This window comes from Helicoverpa armigera, chromosome 6 (genome assembly GCF_030705265.1).
Source record: "Helicoverpa armigera isolate CAAS_96S chromosome 6, ASM3070526v1, whole genome shotgun sequence".
Taxonomy (NCBI): domain Eukaryota; kingdom Metazoa; phylum Arthropoda; class Insecta; order Lepidoptera; family Noctuidae; genus Helicoverpa; species Helicoverpa armigera.
Window position 1 is genome coordinate 5656315 of NC_087125.1, and position 22050 is coordinate 5678364.

The 22050-nt window shown below is 35.6% G+C and overlaps 4 protein-coding genes across 14 annotated transcripts in view; 2 read left to right on the forward strand and 2 right to left on the reverse strand.

The window, feature by feature from the left end:
* The window catches only part of LOC110371972 (uncharacterized), a 112193-nt gene extending 109535 nt beyond the window's left edge, over nt 1-2658 (forward strand). For all 3 annotated transcript variants that reach the window (XM_049852201.2, XM_049852202.2, XM_049852203.2), the window contains one exon: nt 1685-2658. In XM_049852201.2, coding sequence (XP_049708158.1) covers nt 1685-1773 — 89 coding nt within the window. In that variant the 3' untranslated portion in view covers nt 1774-2658. The remainder of the gene's footprint in view (nt 1-1684) is intronic.
* A 73-nt stretch (nt 2659-2731) lies between these two features.
* On the reverse strand, nt 2732-7438 carry LOC110371924 (profilin). The gene is made up of 4 exons (XM_021328386.3): nt 7183-7438; nt 4546-4717; nt 3831-3930; nt 2732-3722 (listed from the first exon to the last, which is right to left on the reverse strand). The coding sequence occupies exons 1-3, from the start codon at nt 7291-7293 to the stop codon at nt 3833-3835; spliced, it is 381 nt and encodes a 126-aa protein (XP_021184061.1). The 5' UTR covers nt 7294-7438; the 3' UTR covers nt 2732-3722; nt 3831-3832.
* Nucleotides 7439-8220: 782 nt separating this feature from the next.
* On the forward strand, nt 8221-12812 carry LOC110371883 (eukaryotic initiation factor 4A). Of its 2 annotated transcripts, XR_002429316.3 has the most exons (8): nt 8221-8412; nt 8877-9255; nt 9337-9551; nt 9905-10052; nt 10523-10654; nt 11055-11278; nt 11742-11946; nt 12410-12812. XR_002429316.3 is itself a non-coding variant. In XM_021328310.3 (7 exons), the coding sequence occupies exons 1-7, from the start codon at nt 8390-8392 to the stop codon at nt 11884-11886; spliced, it is 1266 nt and encodes a 421-aa protein (XP_021183985.1). In that variant the 5' UTR covers nt 8221-8389; the 3' UTR covers nt 11887-12301. The 2 variants fall into 2 exon arrangements, 1 of the variants encoding a protein (XP_021183985.1); XM_021328310.3 differs by lacking the exon at nt 12410-12812 and having other exon boundaries at nt 11742-12301.
* A 4050-nt stretch (nt 12813-16862) lies between these two features.
* On the reverse strand, nt 16863-21649 carry LOC110371921 (uncharacterized). Of its 8 annotated transcripts, none has more exons than XM_021328379.3 (3): nt 21377-21649; nt 18421-18524; nt 16863-18274 (listed from the first exon to the last, which is right to left on the reverse strand). In XM_021328379.3, the coding sequence occupies exon 3, from the start codon at nt 18261-18263 to the stop codon at nt 17058-17060; it is 1206 nt and encodes a 401-aa protein (XP_021184054.3). In that variant the 5' UTR covers nt 18264-18274; nt 18421-18524; nt 21377-21649; the 3' UTR covers nt 16863-17057. The 8 variants fall into 8 exon arrangements, with proteins under 8 accessions (XP_021184054.3, XP_021184053.3, XP_021184055.3 ...); XM_021328378.3 differs by lacking the exon at nt 21377-21649 and adding an exon at nt 20047-20204; XM_021328380.3 differs by lacking the exon at nt 21377-21649 and adding an exon at nt 20047-20204 and having other exon boundaries at nt 18402-18524.
* Nucleotides 21650-22050: the final 401 nt, after the last annotated feature.

A 22050-nucleotide genomic window follows, 5' to 3' on the forward strand; every position in this document is an offset into this window, starting at 1 on the left:
CGAGTGAGCGGTTTCATTCACAGGGCAAGCAAATACCAATGTAATTCCTAAGCAATAATGAGTTTTCAAGTCCTTTGGACGTCAATGACGCTTCATAATCAACGCTCATAATTTGTAGTATGAGAAGAAAGCTTGGACTTTAGGGCAAACCTAAAATCCAAGCTTTCATTGTCTTGGTGAATCATTTGTCTATATATTTAACTAAATGATGATGTCATAGTTAGCTATCCAGCTGGATGGATAAGCAACGTTTCCAGTGACGTATCTTTGCGGGGAGTCTAGCCAATGAACTTGAATTGGATAGACCTCCACTGCACAAGACACGTGCTATAAATACAAAAGCTTTACCATCGCTGAAAATGTTCCATTCTTATGGCGAAGTACTTTGCGGTTCATAGCTCAATTCATATTAACTAATTAGGTACATAATAAAACAATACTTTTTTTTAATTTTGATTAGTATTGTCACGCTTACGTTTAAAAATGTCTACATTGTTCTCATAAAAGTTTTGTAACAATAAGTAATTTTCGTTTCACCACTAACTAAACAATACTTCATAGCTGTAGAAATTGTTTTCTAATAAATCAATGACCTAACTCAAAGCTAGACAAACAAATAACTACCGCAAGCAACGGAGTCGGATGTCGGGTGCGGCATCTCACGTGGCTTAGTCCACGACTATTTTAGGCAGCGTGCATGGCATTTGGGACGCGTGCTGGAAACTACCTACTTACTGCGGTTTATTTTCGGATGCCCTACTAACAGATCTCTTACTGCATAGTGATATAACAGATTTCAACTAACGTTAAATTATGAACTTTACTTTTTACAGATCCTGTCTAAAATTCTTTGCATTGATTTATTATCTACCGAGCGAATTTTTACTAGAGAATAATCATTCACGGTCTTGTGAACTTTAAATTAATTCATGTCTCTATCCAGAGCATCTAAGTAAAAAAGTGCAGCTATCATAGTAATTAGGTTCGCCTGAACACGACTGCGCAAGCTAACGTTTTTAGCCTAACACAGCAGCAGTAAATGTAACGGTTTGCTAAGATTAGGTTTCTATGTTTTATCTCGAATAATATTATATCCTATTCGGTTTAATTTCTAAATACATAGGTATCCCATGGCTGTATGGTGTTATGGAACCTGGGCATTACAGGATGGTTCTGTTTAAAACCTTTTTGGTGAGAAATTGGCAGGATGGGAAATTTCAAACGTTAATCCAAAAACATCACGATGGAAAGAGAGGCCGTAGTTATCATATAGCGCAGTTCGTGTCGTTCCGGGCCGGGAGCTCTTTCCACCGCTCGTGGTAGGGTAGTCATATCGACCCGCTTGCCGAGACACCAACAAACGAGCCGGCTGCGGCGCGCTCGTACACTTGACATTCGCGTTCCCCGAGAGAGGGTTCACGACCCTAACGATATCGACAAAGTTGTATTATTGTAATCATTTAGGTTAGACTATAGGCTCCCGCCTTATGTATTACGTCCATCGGTACAAAATATTATCATCTATAAAATAATGGCACTGAAATCTTAGTTCGCAACGGACAATTATCTCTCATTGATATAAGTCCTTTCACCATAGGTATTTAAGATTTCAATAATGATTCAAACGACGGCGTATCCCGATTCCCGTATAGTATAAAACTTATATTTTTTTTATTGTTAACAGGCGAGGAGCATCCAGGGCAGAAGCAACGCAAAGGTTTTTTCAGAAGCCTTTGGAAAAAATCTCGCCATTACTCTCTAGAGCATCCGTGAGGAAAAGCCATGGAAGAATTTCGACTTGACTACGATTCATGATGTGGATTTCCTCGTACCCAGCAAGAATGAAGTCACGTTCGAATAAGTTAGGACGAACTAGTTTTAGTTCTGAGAGAATACCGACTCGGAAGACGACTTCACCGAATTAGACAAATATAATTATAGAAAAGATGTAACACGTCATGGCAGAAATTTTGATTCATTACCTACATAAGGACTTAATTATCAACACTAACAGATTAAAATAGTTGTGCAATTTGGCAGTAGGCTCGCTAACTGAATGTTCTCGATAACTTGTTGGGTCACGGAAACAAACTTTTGTTCCTAGCAATAAGATGTGTTGGCTCAAGGGACTCGAGTATTATTTTAATAAATCTGATGTATAGGAATATAAAACATTGTGTATTGATTTGTATAATTCATGCTTTTTATCAACGCATAATTTATTCGTAAGATGTGATAAGTAGGTATTTTATTCATACACGACATTTTCTTTTTGCATAGAATTGTAGAAATGTAGATAACCACGTAGCAAGTAAACTGACGCGTTATCATTAAAATTTCTTTGATATATTGTTACATAATGATCTTAGCAAAATAAATAACAAATTGCAATTATTATGTCATCTGGGGAATCTATTTAGTATAATGTACTAATGCAACTTAACTCATAATTTTCGTATTAATTCTCCAATATTAATTAAAACATTAGAGAAAGATCCTCGAGTGTTGCTATTTTCAAAGAACCAAAATCACTTGATAGGTTATTATTATAATTGCTACAAGTTAAACATTTTATACCAATCCTTGTATTCGAGTGTACTTAACTCTTAATACTGTAGATTTTGTCAAAAGGAAAATAAATTATGTTCATTAGCAATACTTTTTTGGTTTTAACTTACACCCACTTCCCTTCCTATAGGTTTTATACAACAGATAAAAGAAAATCCAAGTGTTATAATACAAATCATTTTATTATTAGATAGACACAGTTCCCATCGCTTATCAGAAACAATGTACAAAGCTATAGTAGTAATATCAAATATAAACAATATGCACCCTTCGTTTACTGCAAGCCTTGTCTGAGGATACAGGGTAATTGAGCGCTTCTATTTCTGCAGCTAAGAGATAGAATAGAACAGAATGCAAATGTTTATTACTCACTACACAAGATTATAAATGCGGCACAATTAAAAAGAAAGCATAGCAGAAAACTGTAATGGCGGGCCATGTGGGGGTCGAAGCCGCGGCGCGTCGCGGCTCGGACCTCGTCCGCCACGCACTGATGTGTCGGATATTACTCACACGATGGTTCCAGTGGGACTAGAGATCTTCAATTAAAATCGTAATACTTGGGTTACAGTGTCTTTCAATTTGTAACAAGCCCTTACACAAAATGCTATTTATAATTATATATATATATGTTGTATAATGTTGTTACAGTAATTTCATTACGTGGTTATTATAACTTCTCTTCAAGCATCTGTACGCGGGCATATTTGTCTAGATGGCTAGTGACACAAATATCAAGTCTACCTCGATTATAATTTAATTTAGATCATTGTACACGCCAGATAGAGTATCAGAATGCTTGAGAAGAAACCTAAAAAAACTCTATACATCATGCTTTGAGACCTGCTTGCAAAGCTGTATATGCTTTACCATACTGGTCAATAAAAGCAAACTTTAAAATACATGTAAACCAATACAGCTTACAATTACTTTATGGAAGCGGTGAGCGTATAAAAAGGGTCCAAAATCCGCAAAGTAATTGCATCTGCACACAGTTACTAAACGCATCACGCACTGATGACGCCATAATTTATCGAATATCAAAACAAATGAACGGTCCTTATCACTTTATAGAATATACAAAATGCAGTTACTTATTTCCCTGTGGAAAAAATATTATCTTATAGTATTCTTAGATCACGGCGCGCTTCGATCTGTAAAAAAAGAAATATTGCTTTTGAAGTTGTCGAGGCATGTTAATTACTCTGCAGAATTGTTAAGTGTACGCTGATCGACAAAAAATTGATTTTAAAAGAACTCACCTCTAATAACCACAGGTAATTAAATAGTCTCCTAACTTCTCCACTACGGATGCGGCTTGCTGGGGTTGGATGGGTTCTTCATACAGAGAAATTACGACGGCTGAAACAAAATATTTAAATAAACTAGCCGCAGTAGATTATACACGGCCGTTACTTGCGATTCACTTTCCCTATACATAACCGTGTCTAAGTACGAACTTTCCCTTTCGAGATTAATACTATACGTAACATTCACGTGAAAAGTACATAATTACGAAATAATGAATAATTAGTAATGCTCTTAATATGTCAAAATTTTATGTAATTTGAGGTTGAGCAACTTACCTAACTAGGATTTTCTTTTTCGACAAATGTGAATATATTTTTTTTTAAATTTTGCTCTATTGCAAGATTGACATTTTTTTGCATCGCAATAGCTCTTTATGGCTTATCAATTATTATATTAATACATCCAAGTTATTTCCCTGAAGCTTATTAAATGGACTTTAGATAAACATTATACCATTACCGATTTCAGTATTTATTAGTGCAACATTATAAACGTATTTCCCAGGGGTTGTGACAGTTTTAATTTTTTGCGACTGTGGTGTATTGTGTTTCTAATATCTAGTTGTATCTATCTTCCATTAGTCTTTGAGCAGTTATTATGCAGCTTACAGATAAACAATTGCAGTAACCAATCATGAAATAACCAGATCAGAAAGAAATCACAAACCTTGCTGTGTCTTCATGCAGTGCACGCCGACCTTGCCGAGTTTTGCGCGTATGATGCGGTCTGAGCCACTGAGGTAGATGTATCGTGTGCCCGCTATCGTCAGGCCACCGCTCGTTAACAGTGATTCATTGTCGAAACCGGCCACCATCTTCGCGACTTCATCTTTTGATATCTGTTAACAATGTAACAGTTGTAAGTTTTCGCCTTTGAGATAAATGTACGTTACCTTCGATGTACACTAAATTATGTATCAATGCTACAGGCTAAGGGCTAAGTATTAACTAATACTATAAATCGTGAGTTCCTGGTTCCTTGATATTGGGCTTAAACAAATTTTATAAAATTGAAACCCGATAACGGTATAACTTTTTAGAAGGTGCGCTTAGTATTTATTGAGGACGCGGGAGTCACCGCGGTTAGCACAAACATGAAGCTTATCCGTCAGGGAGTCAGACGAGGCGATATTTTTTGTGCCACTTATAGTTGCAGCTAGCCGTAGATCAATGACGGTGACAAAAAACCGATCGCGACAATTAAGTGATTAAGTTTATTACTAGACCTATATACCTCACAGGACACTATAGATGAAAACTGATCGAAAATCCGAACACTAGTTTTTTAGTTTAGTGCAAACGGGCAGAAAGATCAGTGACTCTGTAGTGTCTGTATTTGACGTTAAATAACTATAAATATTAATGTGTCACAAGCTCTACTGAAGAGATAACATACATCATCCTTGTTTAATAGCAAAACAATAATGGTACATTTGCGATCGCCTCGCGATCGAAACTACTGGCGTAATATCTACTCATATAAATAATTAGGTACATAGCTTGTATGAAACTAGCATCCTATCGAAGCTCGGCATTATCGCTCGGCATATCTGACGGTGTGGGAGTGCCTCTGTAGATTAATTTAATCGAAAATATAATGTTATTTTTTTTTTCTAAGAATGAAATAGATTTTTTATAAAAAGAGAATGTAAGTTATTTGCATATCTCCACAAAGCCATTTAGTTAGATGTTAAATTATAGACCCCACATTATGGATAAAATCTTGATCAGCTGTTTTGAATCATAAACCTTAACTAATATTCAACATCTGATGTCAATATTTTTGAATAATATACTGAACAAGATAATTTTGAAACCTACAACTAGTTATACAAATACAACTACATAATTATTTAACTTTCACAGATTTGCTTAGCTGAGAGTCTGCTTTTGTTGAAGTTTATAAGCATTTTGAATTGAAAACGGATGGAAGTAAACTCTTGGTTTGATGAATATATTGAGATAAAGAACCTATTCTTTGAATTCCCCATCTTTAAACTTGCTGCAATCTTTAGCATTAGCAGATAAGAAAATCAAAATATACAATTAGTTCAAGTTTTGTTAACAATTAACTAAATTACACTAGCTTATTATTATGTGATTATTGTTTCAGCAAAATCTTAATCATTTTACCCTAAAATTAACAAATGTAAGGAAATAAGTGGTCTTCTCAATGAGACAGATGGAAAAAAATACACTCCATCTCCTAGCACTTATATGGCCAGGCTTGTTATTGTCATAAGTGCTTTTATTCAAGGAACGGTTTAAGAATAGTAATATTGATAACATAATTATGGCTTTAGAAACGTGAAACTCTTGTGTTACAAAGATACAGGTTTCATGTCAAAAACAAAATCTGAGGAAGGTATTCAAGTGAGATGAGAAAAATCGTAGCGAATGATAGATAATTTTATCTAGAAAATCACTATTTAGTGATAGTGCATCAAATATTGAGAAAATCATATTCTTGTTAGACAAATTAGGCAGCAAAACTAAAAGGTTGAAGGAGCCTGTCAGAATCTGCATGATAGGTCAATGACTCATCCCAGCGTACAACTGTGTTAGTTTCAAGTTAATACTCAAGAGACAGAAAAATAAGATATTATTGGGAATCAATTCAGTAACTACTGAAACTATACAAAATTTAAATATATCACAATGTACATCCTCCATATTTTATTGGAAATAATGTACAGTAAAACTTGATTAAAAGAGATGGTCATGAAAAACAGCAATATTTTATCAAGCAAAGGAGTAAGTTCTAAGATTTTGTTCCCGAGGGTAAGTCTCCCAGATAGATCGAACTCTGAAATTTACGGAGCTAATAGCGACATGGGGCATGATTACATGTAGTTATGAGATTAGTCACAACAATATCCAAAAAGTCTGAACTTGACTTTACTTCAGTGCGAAATTCGCGACAGAATCGACCGGCATTCGCATTTCAATAGCATGTAGTTATTCCTAACAAGATACCGGCCGGCAGTTTTGGCTCATTCTTTACATACTAATGAAAGCAGTAAATAATACTTGAGCAAACATTAATACGAATGTAATAATTGTATTTGTTAAAAGATTTTGGCAATCATCATCCACAGGGTGGCGAAATTCTCATTTCTAATCCGAATAGCTGGCTCCCACCACATGTCGCCATCTTGTCAAACTGCCGGATAAAGAATTCGTCATCCGACGAACCTAATATGAACTGCACTTGATAACACTATTTAACACTGATATTCACAGCAAAAATTAAATTTGCAAATCACTGACCGCATAGTAAGAACTTGACAGAGGAAAAACTTACTTCGAAGCCTTCTGACTTGGCCCAGACATTCCCATCGTGACCGGCAATCGCAGCTTTTGTCACACATCTGGATGCCATTAACTGTTTATCGACATAATCTTGCCAGCTCATTTTGATTGAGTTCGACTTAAAATAAAACTACACTTGACTAAATCACAATCTACTCTTCACAACGAGCAAGCGCTTCACACGAACAAAAAGCACTGCCGTTCCAAAATGGCAGCGTAGTCATAGACACAACCGGAAGACCGAGTTCATCACTGCCAACTTAACAAATTAATAATTAGTTTATGGCACACAATCAAAGACAACGAGGCTCAAAAGGCCATTATTTCAAAACATTCATAAGTGATGAGCAAAACTCAAAGCAAAGCCGTGGATCTATATTCTTCGAGCAAAAAGTGTCGCAAAACTCATCGATTAGACCTGAAAAAAAAAAGACATCATACTAGAAATGTGCCAAACAACACATATTTATGTACCAGATACCTTATGTAAGATGCGCCTTAGATAATCAATGAAATTGCGCTTTATTCGATTTTGTGGAAATGAATGATAATTGACCGTATACTTGGGGTTAATATTTCAGATCGATTTTAAGCAAATATTGAAGATTTTACTACTATTTTTGGTGATCAAAATTTTTATTGCTCATTATTTTTATGGTAAACTATGTTTAGATTTTGTCTATTTAACACATTTTGCACGTTACGCGTTATATTGACCGTCTAGGGAGCGCCTTATTTTGTTTTCAGTAAACCTGAACCTAAAGTGTTGGCCATTGTGAAGAAGACTTTTTAAAATAAAAATCTTTATTTACAAAGATATTATTCTAAGTCGAGTTGTAGTAAATACTAATATAATTTGGTAGACAGAAAAAGCAACTTTGCTATAGAGAAATAGAGGAGTAATCGATAGTTCGTAAAAGTCCGTGCATTGAGAGACTGTAGTCCATAAATTTTCGTGACGTACTTCCGCTATTGTATTCCTCAATAATTTAGTATTATTCATCTTGTTAAAATCGAACACGTTTATCGACTTTTAATAATTTTATAAAACTTAAAAAAATATATTAAAATTATTGTAATACATTTAATATAAATAAATACTCAATTTCGGAAAACCTATAAAAAAAGCTTCTGTTAACTTAACTTGACCTTGCTTATGCTTTGCTAGTTCTTTTCCGTTCAGCTACCGCGATTGGAACATGTCTTATTCACCTGAAAGAAGGTAAGTCGAGTTCTTTAGCTTGTTGAGCTGTTTTATTACATGTTTGTAAGAAATATCTTACAGAAAAACCCTTGGGCTCCGTTATGGCACTGTATTTTCATGTAATTCGCCATATATTGTGAAATAATTTCAATGTCCCTGTCGCCGATTGCCAACATGGCGCTGGTAGGAGTACATTATTGCAAGTTCGATTCAGCGCACGTGTTTTCCATTCTAGATACAATTTCCCTTTATTAATCCGTGAAAAAATCACGATGTTCTACGTTCTGTGATGGTTCTGATGTATTGCTTTTATTTCTAGTGTTAACTTTACAACAATGATATGCCAATTTGACAGAAGCGCTACTATTAGTGCAATTTCAATGATTTTTACTTTTGCAAAAGAAGGTTAACATTATAGCTATAGTAATATACCGGTTGTGTGTTAATACTTTTAATTTTAGAATGATTATTATTGCTCACAGATCAGAAGATTGGCCGGAGGATTCCAAAAATGGGCCATCAAAAGATCAAGGAAATTACGATGGACCTCCGGGTATGGAACCCCAAGGGGCTCTGGACACTAACTGGCATCAGGTCGTGGAAAGCTTTGATGACATGAATTTGAAAGAAGAATTGCTGAGAGGAATTTACGCCTATGGTTTCGAAAAACCGTCGGCCATCCAGCAACGCGCTATTATGCCTTGCATCCAGGGCCGCGATGTTATAGCTCAAGCCCAGTCTGGAACTGGCAAAACTGCTACTTTCTCGATTTCAATTCTTCAACAAATTGATACTAGTATTCGTGAATGCCAAGCACTTATTCTGGCCCCAACCAGAGAGTTAGCTCAGCAAATCCAAAAGGTATGAAGTGTGGTGTTTTGTGTTGTGTGTCGTGATTTATTAACGCTTACGAGTTTGGAATTAACACTGTGATACTTTTAGGTGGTGATAGCTCTTGGTGATCACTTGAATGCTAAATGTCATGCCTGCATTGGTGGCACCAACGTGCGCGAGGATGTGCGTCAGCTGGAGAGTGGTGTTCATGTGGTGGTGGGCACGCCTGGTCGCGTCTACGACATGATAACTCGCCGTGCTCTGCGCGCTAACACCATCAAGCTGTTTGTGCTGGATGAAGCTGATGAAATGTTGTCTAGAGGGTGAGTCATTATGTCCTTGACATGATATTTTGCATTCAGTGCTATAATATTTGTTTACATGTACTAGAAAAATCCATGTGAAAGATGTCATGATTCATGCCTATATTAACATCTATTATACAGCATAAGTCATCAACTGATTTAATAATAAAGAAGTAATGATATCAGTTGTTGCAGTGAAATAATGAATTAGCTAAATGTCCTTCAGAGTTTCTTTTTGTGTTTATTTATTAAGAATTGGATGAAAATAGTATGATTCAACATAGTATTGTCTAATCTAGCTCTAATAATGTACAATTTACTCATCCAATGGACGATAGTTATATTAATGTACGTGCTTTTGTGTATTTCAGATTCAAAGATCAAATTCATGATGTATTCAAGATGTTGTCTGCTGATGTTCAAGTCATTCTGCTGTCTGCTACCATGCCGGATGATGTACTTGAGGTATCTCGATGCTTCATGAGAGACCCTGTGCGCATTCTTGTGCAGAAGGAAGAGGTACTTGTTTTGATATTATTATTACCACTAAGCGCTAATTATTATTGTTAAGTTATAGCTAAACATTTATCATGAGAACTACTGCAATGAATTTACAGTCCAATAGATTAGTGCATTCAACCTTCTCATATAATTTTGAAAGGGAGGTTTTAATTTTATCTGAATGTGTTCAGTATTTCTCTAAGGATGCATGATTAGCCATGGAAAATAGCTAGTCTTGCATAAAATTGTAATGAGAATGTGACAGCTATATTTTACAATTGTAAATGTTAAATTTGCTGAGCTTTCTACAAAAATCTACGTAGTGTTAATGCCAACTACTGCTTATGCAGTCTCTGTGTATGTTGATCAAACATAATCCACTCATTTATAGACTGTATAATTTACAGTAGATAAATCAAAGCATTTTGGTTTGTCAACATCGTAATTTTCATTTTGTTGCAATATTGAAATATTAAATTCTTTTACAGTTAACACTGGAAGGTATTAAACAATTCTACATTGCTATTGAATTAGAAGAATGGAAGCTGGAGACCCTCTGTGACTTGTATGACACCCTCTCCATCGCTCAGGCTGTAATTTTCTGCAACACTCGTCGCAAGGTAATTTTCAATATCCTGCATATTAAAACACTGCTGCTTTTGTGCAAAGTTACTTTCTCACTCAGAGAAACATCATTCCTCGGCAAATATCTCATCTATTGTTCATATGTCAAGTATTGTCTTGTCAATTTGTAACATTATCATTGCCTTGTAATACTACTACTTATGGATGTCACTACAATCTAATTGTTCTGCCATACATATAATTTTGCTGGTGCTTGTATTATTTCTAACCATTGTTATTTTTGGCAAAACATAGTGACCTTGCAAAGATAAGCAAATTATTTCCTAAATAGTGAAATGATGATGAAACAATTATTGCTTATTATTAATGGATACTAGGAATAATTATATGCTGATTGGTTTTATTGACTTATATTTTCGTTTACTTTGATTTCAGGTCGACTGGCTGACCGAGTCTATGCATGGACGTGACTTCACCGTCTCTGCCATGCACGGCGATATGGACCAGCGTGAGCGTGAGGTGATCATGCGGCAGTTCCGTACAGGATCCTCTCGTGTCCTGATCACTACTGATTTACTTGCCCGCGGCATTGACGTGCAGCAAGTCTCTTGCGTCATCAATTATGATCTGCCTACTAACCGTGAAAACTACATTCATCGGTAAGTGTACATAATAATGCAATAATTTTAGCGCTAGTTGAACTGATAAGGTTATATAAAATCTTAGGAATATTAAATATATAAAATCATTGCATACAAAATACGCGCTGTCATGAATTGTGGAAATCTTAGCATAATGAAGTTATTCCTATAACTGCTGTCTGGTTATCTGGGCATTTTTTTACTGGTTCAAAGGTTCTGAACTCTCAATATAATAAAAGTCGAAATATTTTATGTACTCAAGACAAACATGTTGTGTGTGCAGTTTTCTGCCATCTTTGCAAAATATAACTGGCGTTAAATGCATTTAACTCCAGAAAAATGTGCATATGCACAGTGTTTAAAAAATACCGAAATATGTATAATTGCATATGCAAACATGTAAATGCATATAAGCCAATGTCTAGTTATTATATAGTAGTTGACATACTGGAATATTCAAATTATCTTTCTATTTTTCCAGAATTGGAAGAGGTGGGCGTTTCGGCCGTAAAGGAATCGCAATCAACTTTGTAACTGAAGCTGACAGAAGAGCACTCAAGGATATTGAGGAGTTCTACCATACAAGCATCTCGGAAATGCCCAGCGATGTGGCTAACCTCATCTGAGGCGCCTACGCTTACCCGGTTTATACTTTGTGTCCTGCGTTCTATTGCGATATTTATAAGGTGTGTGTATTAGGAGGAGCCTTCTAATAACCGCTGTGCCGAATTTTTCATTGGAACTCATTTCGTTCGGACCGATATAATCGTTTTAGTTTAATTAATGATTACATTATACTATAATAGACGTATCAATATAAGTTTAATATACATAGTTAGGAGTAAGACCGGCTCGGCCGGATGGCCCCCGTTCCGCGCAGGCCTCTCTGCCGCTTGCAAAGAGGTCTCATCGGGTACTGGAGAGGCTATTTCAATCACAAAAGTTCTAGAAGGAAACCCACTGTATTGTAACTTTTTTTTCCAGTTGTACATAATATGGTAACTGTTTTTGTAATACCCTAAATAAATATAATGAAATATCTCAACTGTATTGTTATTGACATACTTGAAAATTGTAGCGCTCCATTCCCGATCGGAACCTTAATTTCTCTAAAGCATTGTATTGAATTGTGTAAATTTTGTTTTACAGAAGATCTACCCACTGAGCCTGTGAAACGCACTGTGGACACAACTATGTGGAAATAATAAATCAAAATTTCCTCAATATGTTCATTACTTTCTTTTGACAGGTCCTTATTGTATCCTGTATTCCCATTTACATTGCTTTTGCATTTTACTTTTTAAAAGATTGTTTTCTACATGGTTTTTATGTTCATTTCGAATTATTTATATTTTTGGAATAAATTTTGTTCGAAGTATTAGTGACTTTTGACAAAAATGATAATTAAGGTTCCTACGCTAACATAATATTATCTTTATATAAGTACTAAAGCTGATCTAATTCCAAATACATTTAATAACCATAATATGTTAATTTTAGCTTATAGACACTTTGTGACGATCAATATTCAGATATAAACGCATGACAACTCTTTTGTGTCTTGACTCTTCAATATTGATAGAACCCATCTCACATCTATTATACTCACTATTCCAGATTATTGGCCAATCGAAGCTGGATTATTAATACAAGTGAGAAAAGTATGAATAATGAATTTCAAGTTTGGATATTATTCTGATTAAGACTGGTTCCTGTATAAACTGAAATATTGAATTCATATTATATCCAGATCTTGAATTACTCCTACCTAACAACCCTTACTCCAGATTCATCAATGGCAAGTATTTTAATTTTGTTAGATATATAGTTGATACTCTCTGTGGTCTTTGCTTATTTTTACGCCGCTACAATTTAAAATGAGGAATATCGCAAAAACTAGTCAACTTGAACTCGATTCGGATGTACTGTAGAGTTACCTAACTCGAGAATCAGGAGGAAATTCTATTTTCTACAGCACGCGGTGGGTTATTCCCGCTCGGTAACACCTTTTCGTGGACACTGGACGATCGGGAAAAAAGTTTCGCTACTTATTATTTCGGGTAATTCCCACTTCGGTAACACGTTTCGTTCCTGTCGTCAACTGGCGGGTAGTTTATAAACCAGCGCAGTGTTTGGGTCATGTGCGTTAGTTCGTAGGAAATCAGTTCTAGGTAGACCAATGGATGATGATTTTGGTATTTACGCAAAACTATTTTTGCGATGACATCATTGCCTAGTCATGGCGTCATGATGATTCAGCGGCAGCGATCCAAAAACCTACGTGACAACCAAGCGAATTGAAGGGTTCCGTAGTATCCTTTTCCTTTGTCAGACTTTCTTGATTCTCTAGATAGAACTGTAAATTATAGCTGTTATTCGCGGTCTTTTCTTTGAAATAAAAGTTTTTATCCTTTTCTGTCATTCAATAATGAATCATTTTGTCTGCAAATGATTAACTATTGCAATATGATTGTAGAGCTAACTACCGTATATAGACCAAAATCACCAAAATAGCAGACCAATCGCAAACCAATCGAATGTCGTTGGAATACGATGGGTCTATTAGTAGCAGAATGCCGATATGGTTAAAACTGCTATTACGATCATATTACTATTCGATTTTGACATTATTCACTTAGGAGAATCGGGCCCCTGGCTTCTGACTACCCGTAACGACTGGCAAGGATGTTCAATGACAGCCGGGACCTACAGTTTAAAGTGCCATCCGAAACACAGTCATTGGTGTCTAAGATATACTTAGAAAGTACATACGAACTTAGAAAAGTTGCATTGGTACTTGCCTGACCTGGTATCGAACCCGCGCCCTCATACTCGAGAGGTTGGTTCTTTGCCCACTAGGCCACCACGACTTTTTAGCACACGAGCTAGTACCTACTATACATATTTAGAAAATTAGGAGAATCGGGCCCCTGTAAGTCTGACACCAGTCTATCCAAGGGGTATCGGGTCGCCCGGGCAACTGAGTTGAGGAGGTCAGATAGGCAGTCGCTTTTTGTAAAGCACTGGTAGGTACTCAGCTGAATCCGGTTAGACTGGAAGCCGACCCCAACATAGTTGGGAAAAGGCTCGGAGGCGTATGATGTATAGTACTAGCTCGCACTCACGGTTTCACCCGGGGAGTTTCCCGCACAAGTATAAAAACTGGGAGCTGGATCCTGCTAATTTTATTTAAGTAGGGCTGCCATCTCGAATTTCGCCAAACCCGGAGAAACATTTAAAAAACCCGGACATTTGGCGTAAATCGCATTTTTTCCCCGAACGAGTATGATTTTTTTTAAACAAAATAATACCTAATTTGTAATGCATTTACTATTAACATATATTTAAATTCAAAGAGGTGTTTCCTTACATGAAAAGTGTCCGGGTTTTCCCCGGACACTTCTTGAAACCCCGCCCGGACGGCCTCCAAACGAGGACAAATCCGGGGAAACCCGGACGGATGGCAGCCCTATATTTAAGTGACATGCGATTGATATCCAGCTTCCAGACTGATTTGTGAATTTCTAACTAAAACCCACAAAGCGATTTCGGCCTAAGCCGGGAATCGAACCCGAGATTTCTCACACCAGCAGTCGATAACCATAACAGGATATCATCATTGTTGTAGGATACATTTTTCAGGCTGTTTGGTTTGCTTTAAATTTCTCATGTGTGCGTTCGCGCAGCGGCATGTTGTTGAATTTAAAGATTTTAATTATACAGATATAATTAGTGTAAGACGTTCTATAATTGTGTACAGTAGCGGCGTAAGGGGGGGGGGCGGAGGGGGCGGTCCGCCCCGGGTGCCACGTGTCGGGGGGTGCCATCTCAGTCGGCACATAGGTATCTGCACGACCAGGATGGCACGGGCTGAAGGGACTAGTCACTGAGGGTGCCATTCTAATCTTATATATAATATAATCTGCAAAGCCTAGGTTCACTACCAGTCACTGCAAAACTACAACAGTGCATGCGCAACACGTCGAGGCGACACTGAGAGGGGTGCCAGTCCGGCTGTCACCCCTCTCTTGTTTATTTTTGTTTTTACCTGATTACTTCAATGAATTCCTCAAAGTTATAAAAAAAATCCGCTCGCTTCGCTCGCGGTTTTTTCATCATTTCCGATTTATTCTGCGCTATTTGAGTCCTCAATCTAACAAAAAGTTAAAGCACCGAAGTAACAAAACCAACTGACTATTTCTAAGCTGTTTAGGAGGTGGAGGACTTTTGTGTACCAAAACTCAAAAAATTTCGCTCTCGCTGCGCTCGCGCCTTTTTTCTAATTTAAAATCAAAAATCAATCTCTTTGCAGTGGTGGTTTGTGTCAGAATACTTAAAAAATTCGCGCTCGCTACGCTCGCGACTTTTTACTTCACTAACTCTTTTTTTTCTCGTTTTGGTACTTTACTGTTCCAAAACTAAAAAATTTTGTCGTTTTTTTTGGGGGGGTGCTCAAAGGTAGTCCGCCCCGGGTGCCACCCGATGCTACGCCGCCATTGATTGTGTATGGTAAAAAAAAAAAATGTGTATGCAGCCATTGTGGAGAAATTCACCAAAAACTGATTCCGCTGGGCGAACGTTGTCCTGACGGAACTTTTTTTAATTCATAGACTTTAGAAGAAAAGAGATGTGTCCAAAAATTAGTATGTATTTGTGTATAATTATTTATGTATGAATGAAATCAGTGCATGCATAAACTTCGGAGAAATTCAAGTTTCCGCTACGCGAACGTTTGGTCATTAGCTAGATTTCATATAAAGCGCTAGAGAGCTGTAGATTTTTACATACGTTGTTTTGAATTTGTTTATATTTGTTTAAAAAAAAGATTTAGAAAAAGTCATGGGGTTTAAAGGATAAAAATATAAACGTAAAATACACTTATTAGGTCTTAATTCTTAAAGTATGCAGTTTGGGGTCTAGATCTTCACGTTTAGGTACCTACACAAACCTTGTAAGTGTCTGCAACATGTTGCCAAGTATCAATGATGTTCCGTTAGTAATTAAAAAGTTATAGGATAATTTACCATGAATAGATGTTTACAAAGCAGTCGAATATCACGACGTTCTAAGGGAATTGCATGGGACAGTGTATGCCAATAATTTGTTTAATCATTCAACTATTGCAAAATTACACTTGCAAAATTTCATGTCATTAAATTCAGTAATTAAAGAATCTGTTTTTTAAACAAATATAAACAAATTCAAAACAACGTATGTAAAAATCTACAGCTCTCTATGTAAGCGCTTTATATGAAAACTAGCTAATGACCAAACGTTCGCGTAGCGGAAACTTGAATTTCTCCGAAGTTTATGCATGCACTGATTTCATTCATACACAAATACACACAAATTTTTGGACATCTCTTTTCTTCTAAAGTCTATGGATTAAAAAAAGTTCCGCCAGGAGAACGTTCGCCCAGCGGAATCAGTTTTTGGTGAACTTCTCCACAATGGCTTCATACACAATTTTTTTTTACCATACACAATTATAGGACTTCTTACACTAATTATCTGCATACCTAATTAAAATCTTCAAATTCAACAACATTCCGCTGCGCGAACGCACACATTTCGCATTTAACAAGGTTAATAAAAATTACCATCAGTGTCTAATCAGTTTTCTTTCATGTTATATTATTCACAACAGTCAATATTTATTATTCCTAATATAATTATACAACATATAATAACCACTATTTAACATCATTAAAACTTCAAAATCCTAATAAATTAATATCACACTTCTGGTAATGTTCATGTTCACTAAAATTAAATGGAATAACACTTTCAACAAATATCATAAAAATGCAAAAAGTAATATGAGTAAAAGGACAGAAATAGGAAAAAATATGTAAACAGACATTCGAGGATGACACATAGATATGAGGATTGAAGAATCGCTTTCTTCATTTTGTAAGCCCTCTTTTGTAGGTTTTTCAACTATAACTAACTCGTCACTGAAGAAATCTATATTGAATTCACATTCAGTTTTGTTAACACATACTTTGGAATCAGAATTGTTTACATATTGGAATGTTGGTTTATAAATATCGAAAATTGCATGTATATCATTAATTCCATTATCAGTATAGAATATATAATAATAATATCCATCAAGCAGTACTTCATGAACTACTTTGAGAATGGTAGTATTTTCTAAGTAATTTGTGCTGTTACATTGCATGGAGAAGGGGAATAGGTGGTTCATTAAAATTTTGTTATGAAAACATTCATACAAATTACTTTCAAATCTAGACACGGGCTCCTGCAGTTTCACTGTGCTGTTGAAAGCATTACCCCCATGGTAAACACCAGTATCTAACAATGTGTTTGGATTATGCAATGGTATACTATTAATATCTCTCTTACGCCTTTTTTCATCATTATGATTGTTTATGGAATTATTTACCATTTTATTTGTTTTGTTCTTATCATCAAGGTTACTGAACAAATCTTCAGTATGTGTGGTTTTGTAGTGTTGAGTATTATTGGTTTTCAGTCTTCCATCGGGTTTCTCTAATGTGACAAGTACTCCTTGATGCTCAACTTTAGGAAGATCTTTGCCCTGCTTATTAAATCCATCTAAAAGTCCACAGGTATTCAATATTCTATCTCCTTTAACAACAAGAATCTTCGAGCCTTCATGTTGAGAACATGCTTTTAATTCCACTAAAGCACCTCTTAATAAATAAAAGCCCCAATATTCTAATGTATCATCAGGTAAGATCATTGACTTTTTTAGTCGAATATGTTTTCTCTTATTTGATATTTCAGGTGTTCCTTTCATTTGGAATGCACTGAAGGTAGTATTCATTTTTAATGAATGTTTCTCACAAAATACTGATGATTGACCTTTATGAATTTGAATAACATCTGAATCTGATATTTTATACATAACATCCGCATATTTTATATTTCTTAAATACAAAGGCAAAATAATCAAAATTGATGGCAGGACTGTTGTCAACAGGCAAAATGTTATAACACGCCGAGATCCATGCATTTTATGTCCATCTGAAAAATTAAAACGAAGTTGTGAATAAACATTTAAAAGCAAAAAAAACATTACACACATTTTAGTGTGAACTTTGATAATTGAATAAATAAATTGATTTGATTCAATGACGTATTAAATAGGTACCCTCAAAAATAATATTTACTTAAATTTCACAATCATAGTCTAGAATTTAGTTGACTAGGTATGACTGGTTTACATAAGCTGATTCAAATTGAAATCATATTGTATTTGGATGCCTGAATTTATCTGAAATGGGAAAACAAACATTTTACACATTTATTTTGATTACTAAACTAGATAGTACATATAAAAGCATGGTAACTTTGTAAATAAAAACCTTTGATTATATATATGTCTAGATGGAGTGTCACCATACAATCCCAACATAGAAGCAGAGACAAAATTGTTATGCATGTGTGCGTGTAGGTGTCATTTTACACTGCGCGTTGACGTAAATAATGATACCAGCTTCTACGATTCTCCCATAAATAATGAAAAAAAAAAATAGACTAATTAAATAAGTTTGTATACATAGTGTTATTCGGTTTAACTATAACTTTATAGAAAATTGAACCTTGCTTGGCACTGCTCCTTTTGTAAGTCTTCGGCGACCTATCTTGTCGACAGTACTCATGTCCTTGCTGCGGAAGTGATCGGAACACACTACGGTATTATCTGTTGGTGTCCACATCGCATCTCCGCGGCTTTTTTTAATGCGGTCTATCCACTGACCCCTAACAATAGGATTACTTGGAATTCTAAAAAAATGATGTTACGTTGATGACCATAATTTACTAATCAAATAATAGTAGATAATATTTTGGAGAATCAGAAAATGTCTATCCGAGCAATAAAAATAGAAATTATACCTATGTTTTTTTTTCGCAATGCTTAAAATAATATCCTTTATTATATGAGCCAGACGGGATCTTTGGCGATCGAGGAGTTTACTGCCCTCCCCGTTTGTCCCGCTCTTAGAAAGTCTCCCTCCTGGACACGATCTCCCGAGAAGAGTCTGGCAGTCTCTAAACAGACTCCGAACACAGGTAGGCCGGAGCAAAGATAATCGATCCAGGTGGGGTTTCGCGGGCGGGGCGGACCTTGGGTGCGAGTGCGGGGCTGCCGAGCAGACGATGTCCCACCTAATCGCATGTCCACTGTGCCCTGAAACTTGCTCGCGGGAGGACCTAATGAGCGCATCCGGCCGTGCTCTCGCTGTGGCGGCATATTGGGCTGACATAGTGTAGTCTCAATAATTGACATGTCATCGACTCGAAAGAAGAAGAAGATATCCTTTATGCATAACATAAACACGTGAAGTTGGGAAAATGAAAAACCGAAACTGGCAACACTGTTACAATATGGCGTGATTTAGTAAACATAATTACAAAAAACAAATATTAATTTTCTGGGTCACTTAGCCGATGATAGGTGATGTTATTGGCACTTTTTAGCCTTCCTTTATAATTCCGGCAGACTTTAATTGCACATGTCGTCATTTTACCTCTGTAATTTGTATCTTAGTTAGCGCGCGTAATACGTTTTGACAGTTAAGCGGCACGATCTGTTCTGATTGACGGGAAAGCTCATGTCGATGAACAGTACATCGACATTTTTTTCCACGCTTGCGCGCACTCGACGCTACATCTAGACATATATATAATCAAAGATAAAAACATTTATTCACACTATAACAGTTCAAAGCTGACGTGCAAAACTTAGAAATATTTATTTTAGCGAATGTTAGAGACGAAATGATTTGCTTTACTTGAATTATGCTGTCATTATGTAACCACTGAGCTTTGGAAATAAATCAGTAAGACAAATTCACAACCAGTATTGTTTTATTTATTTACAATTTCCATTCCCAAGATAATCTGAAATTCTGATTGACAGACAAAACTCAAAACAAGACACTAGCTTACTGTCAAATGTCATGTTATTTTTTTTTTTTTTTAAATGTCATGTTATTTACAAAATGATTCGTTTAGTTTTTCGGCAATAGAAATGAATATAAATATCCGAATTGATAACCTCCTCCTTTTAGGGAGTCGGTTAAAAATAATTATTTTTTTCCTAGTTTTTTTATTAAGTTTTTAAGAAAAGTAACAATAAAATATTTGGATACATCAATTTTGGGAGATGACCGGCAGATTTGTAATAAAAACCGATGAGATTAGATAACCAATTAGCATTAATTATTGCAATTTGCATTTCAGAGGCCAGTGGGTGCTGCTGTCGAGTGTCGTGGTTTATAATACATTTGCAAACTCAATTCACACTAATTACAAGAAAAAAATAAGAGCGCTTTCACACTTTATGGGGCGTACACGCTCAGTTTAGTCGCGTTGCCAGATTTTAGGATCGTTGAGCATGCTGGGCTCCTATATACGCACACGATACCATTGTGAAAGTTGTCCTCTTCTTCTTGGTTAATTTTATTATAAAATTAGGTGATATTTATGCCAAAAATCAAAAATTTATATCTAAGAATTCGCGTCTTTGATTTTACGAAGTGCAGCGAGTAGTGTTTCGTTTGTATATTTTGGCTAACGTGAAGTCACTGTAGTCAACTTCGAACATAAAATTCTGTTTCGTGGGGTAAATATGAATTTTGACACTATTAGCTATGCAATGTCTCCCATTCTAGGTCATGCTATGTTAAACTAGTTTAGCTGTAGGTTAATAATTTTTAATACAATTTATATATAAGTACCATTACAGGTCAAAAGTTTATAACAGAATTTTTTAAGTAAATAGGACATGTATGTAGGTAGGTAATAGATTATTTGGACAAAGAAAAATAATTCTGACCCAAGGCAGATTATTACCTATTTCTATCTATAAAAACTTAAGCACACACCTAAAGTAGTGACTCTGGAAAATAACCGGGGAAAGATATCTAATTAAATAATAATATCTTAATGAAATTAAATAAGAAACAATTGATTTACTTTTAATCCAAAGAACTTTAGACTCCAATCAATAAAGAACAAAGTGGTATAAGTAATAAAATAAGAACTACAAGTCAACATTTCAACATTAACATGCACTGTGGATGTGGAATCATAAATAATATCAATTTCATGTTTACTCACCTTCTTTATTAACGTTGCTATACTGATAATTTGTATTATAATAAGACGTATTTACTGGTCTCAGATTCTTTTTATCCATTTTTTAATATAACTTTATTGTTCGAGTAGAAAACACAAACACGTTTAGAGGCTGCAGTATCATTTAACTATATTACATACACAAATATAAATACAAGGTACTTAACAGCGCAATAGGTTAATGATAAGCTTATCACACGCTTTATCAGTTGTACCAGTTGTAGTAAGTATATTACGCTTTGTCCACAATTGAGTTGAGAGTGAGCCCATATGCATACTGGTTCGCCTTGTGTCGTGATTTCCATTTATTTGTATACGCAAATAACAGCGACTTCAATGGCATCTTCGGAAACGGCTAGGTCGTTTATTAAGTGTTCATAATATAGTGTTTGATGTTTTTCTTAGCGATATTAATTTATTACAATAACTAATAAATTAAAGCAAATTATTAGGTCACGATTTTGCATGGGCACCTGATTTTCCATTTATACATATAAATTAATTTTGGGAAAAAGCTCGGGAGATGATAATCAAATTAATTTTGAAGAGATAGAGACATACGTATCGAAAGCAAAACAACTAAGCAAGAAAGAAAACAAGTACCCACATTTTAGATTTCGGTCCACTCATTCTGTTTGAGCTGAGAACAATGCCTT

Excerpts from the sequence above, each read along its gene's own strand:
- LOC110371924 (XM_021328386.3), bottom strand. The coding sequence starts at position 7,293 with ATGAGCTGGCAAGATTATGTCGATAAACAGTTAATGGCATCCAGATGT. Across the intron at positions 4,718-7,182 it reads CCAAGTCAGAAGGCTTCGAA|ATATCAAAAGATGAAGTCGC; the intron begins GTAAGTTTTTCC and ends CATTGTTAACAG. Across the intron at positions 3,931-4,545 it reads CTGCATGAAGACACAGCAAG|CCGTCGTAATTTCTCTGTAT; the intron begins GTTTGTGATTTC and ends ATTTTGTTTCAG.
- LOC110371883 (XM_021328310.3), top strand. The coding sequence starts at position 8,390 with ATGTCTTATTCACCTGAAAGAAG. Across the intron at positions 9,552-9,904 it reads GATGAAATGTTGTCTAGAGG|ATTCAAAGATCAAATTCATG; the intron begins GTGAGTCATTAT and ends TGTGTATTTCAG. Across the intron at positions 10,053-10,522 it reads TTCTTGTGCAGAAGGAAGAG|TTAACACTGGAAGGTATTAA; the intron begins GTACTTGTTTTG and ends ATTCTTTTACAG.
- LOC110371921 (XM_021328377.3), bottom strand. The coding sequence starts at position 21,455 with ATGGATAAAAAGAATCTGAGACCAGTAAATACGTCTTATTATAATACA. Across the intron at positions 18,275-21,376 it reads TAGCAACGTTAATAAAGAAG|ATGGACATAAAATGCATGGA; the intron begins GTGAGTAAACAT and ends TTAATTTTTCAG.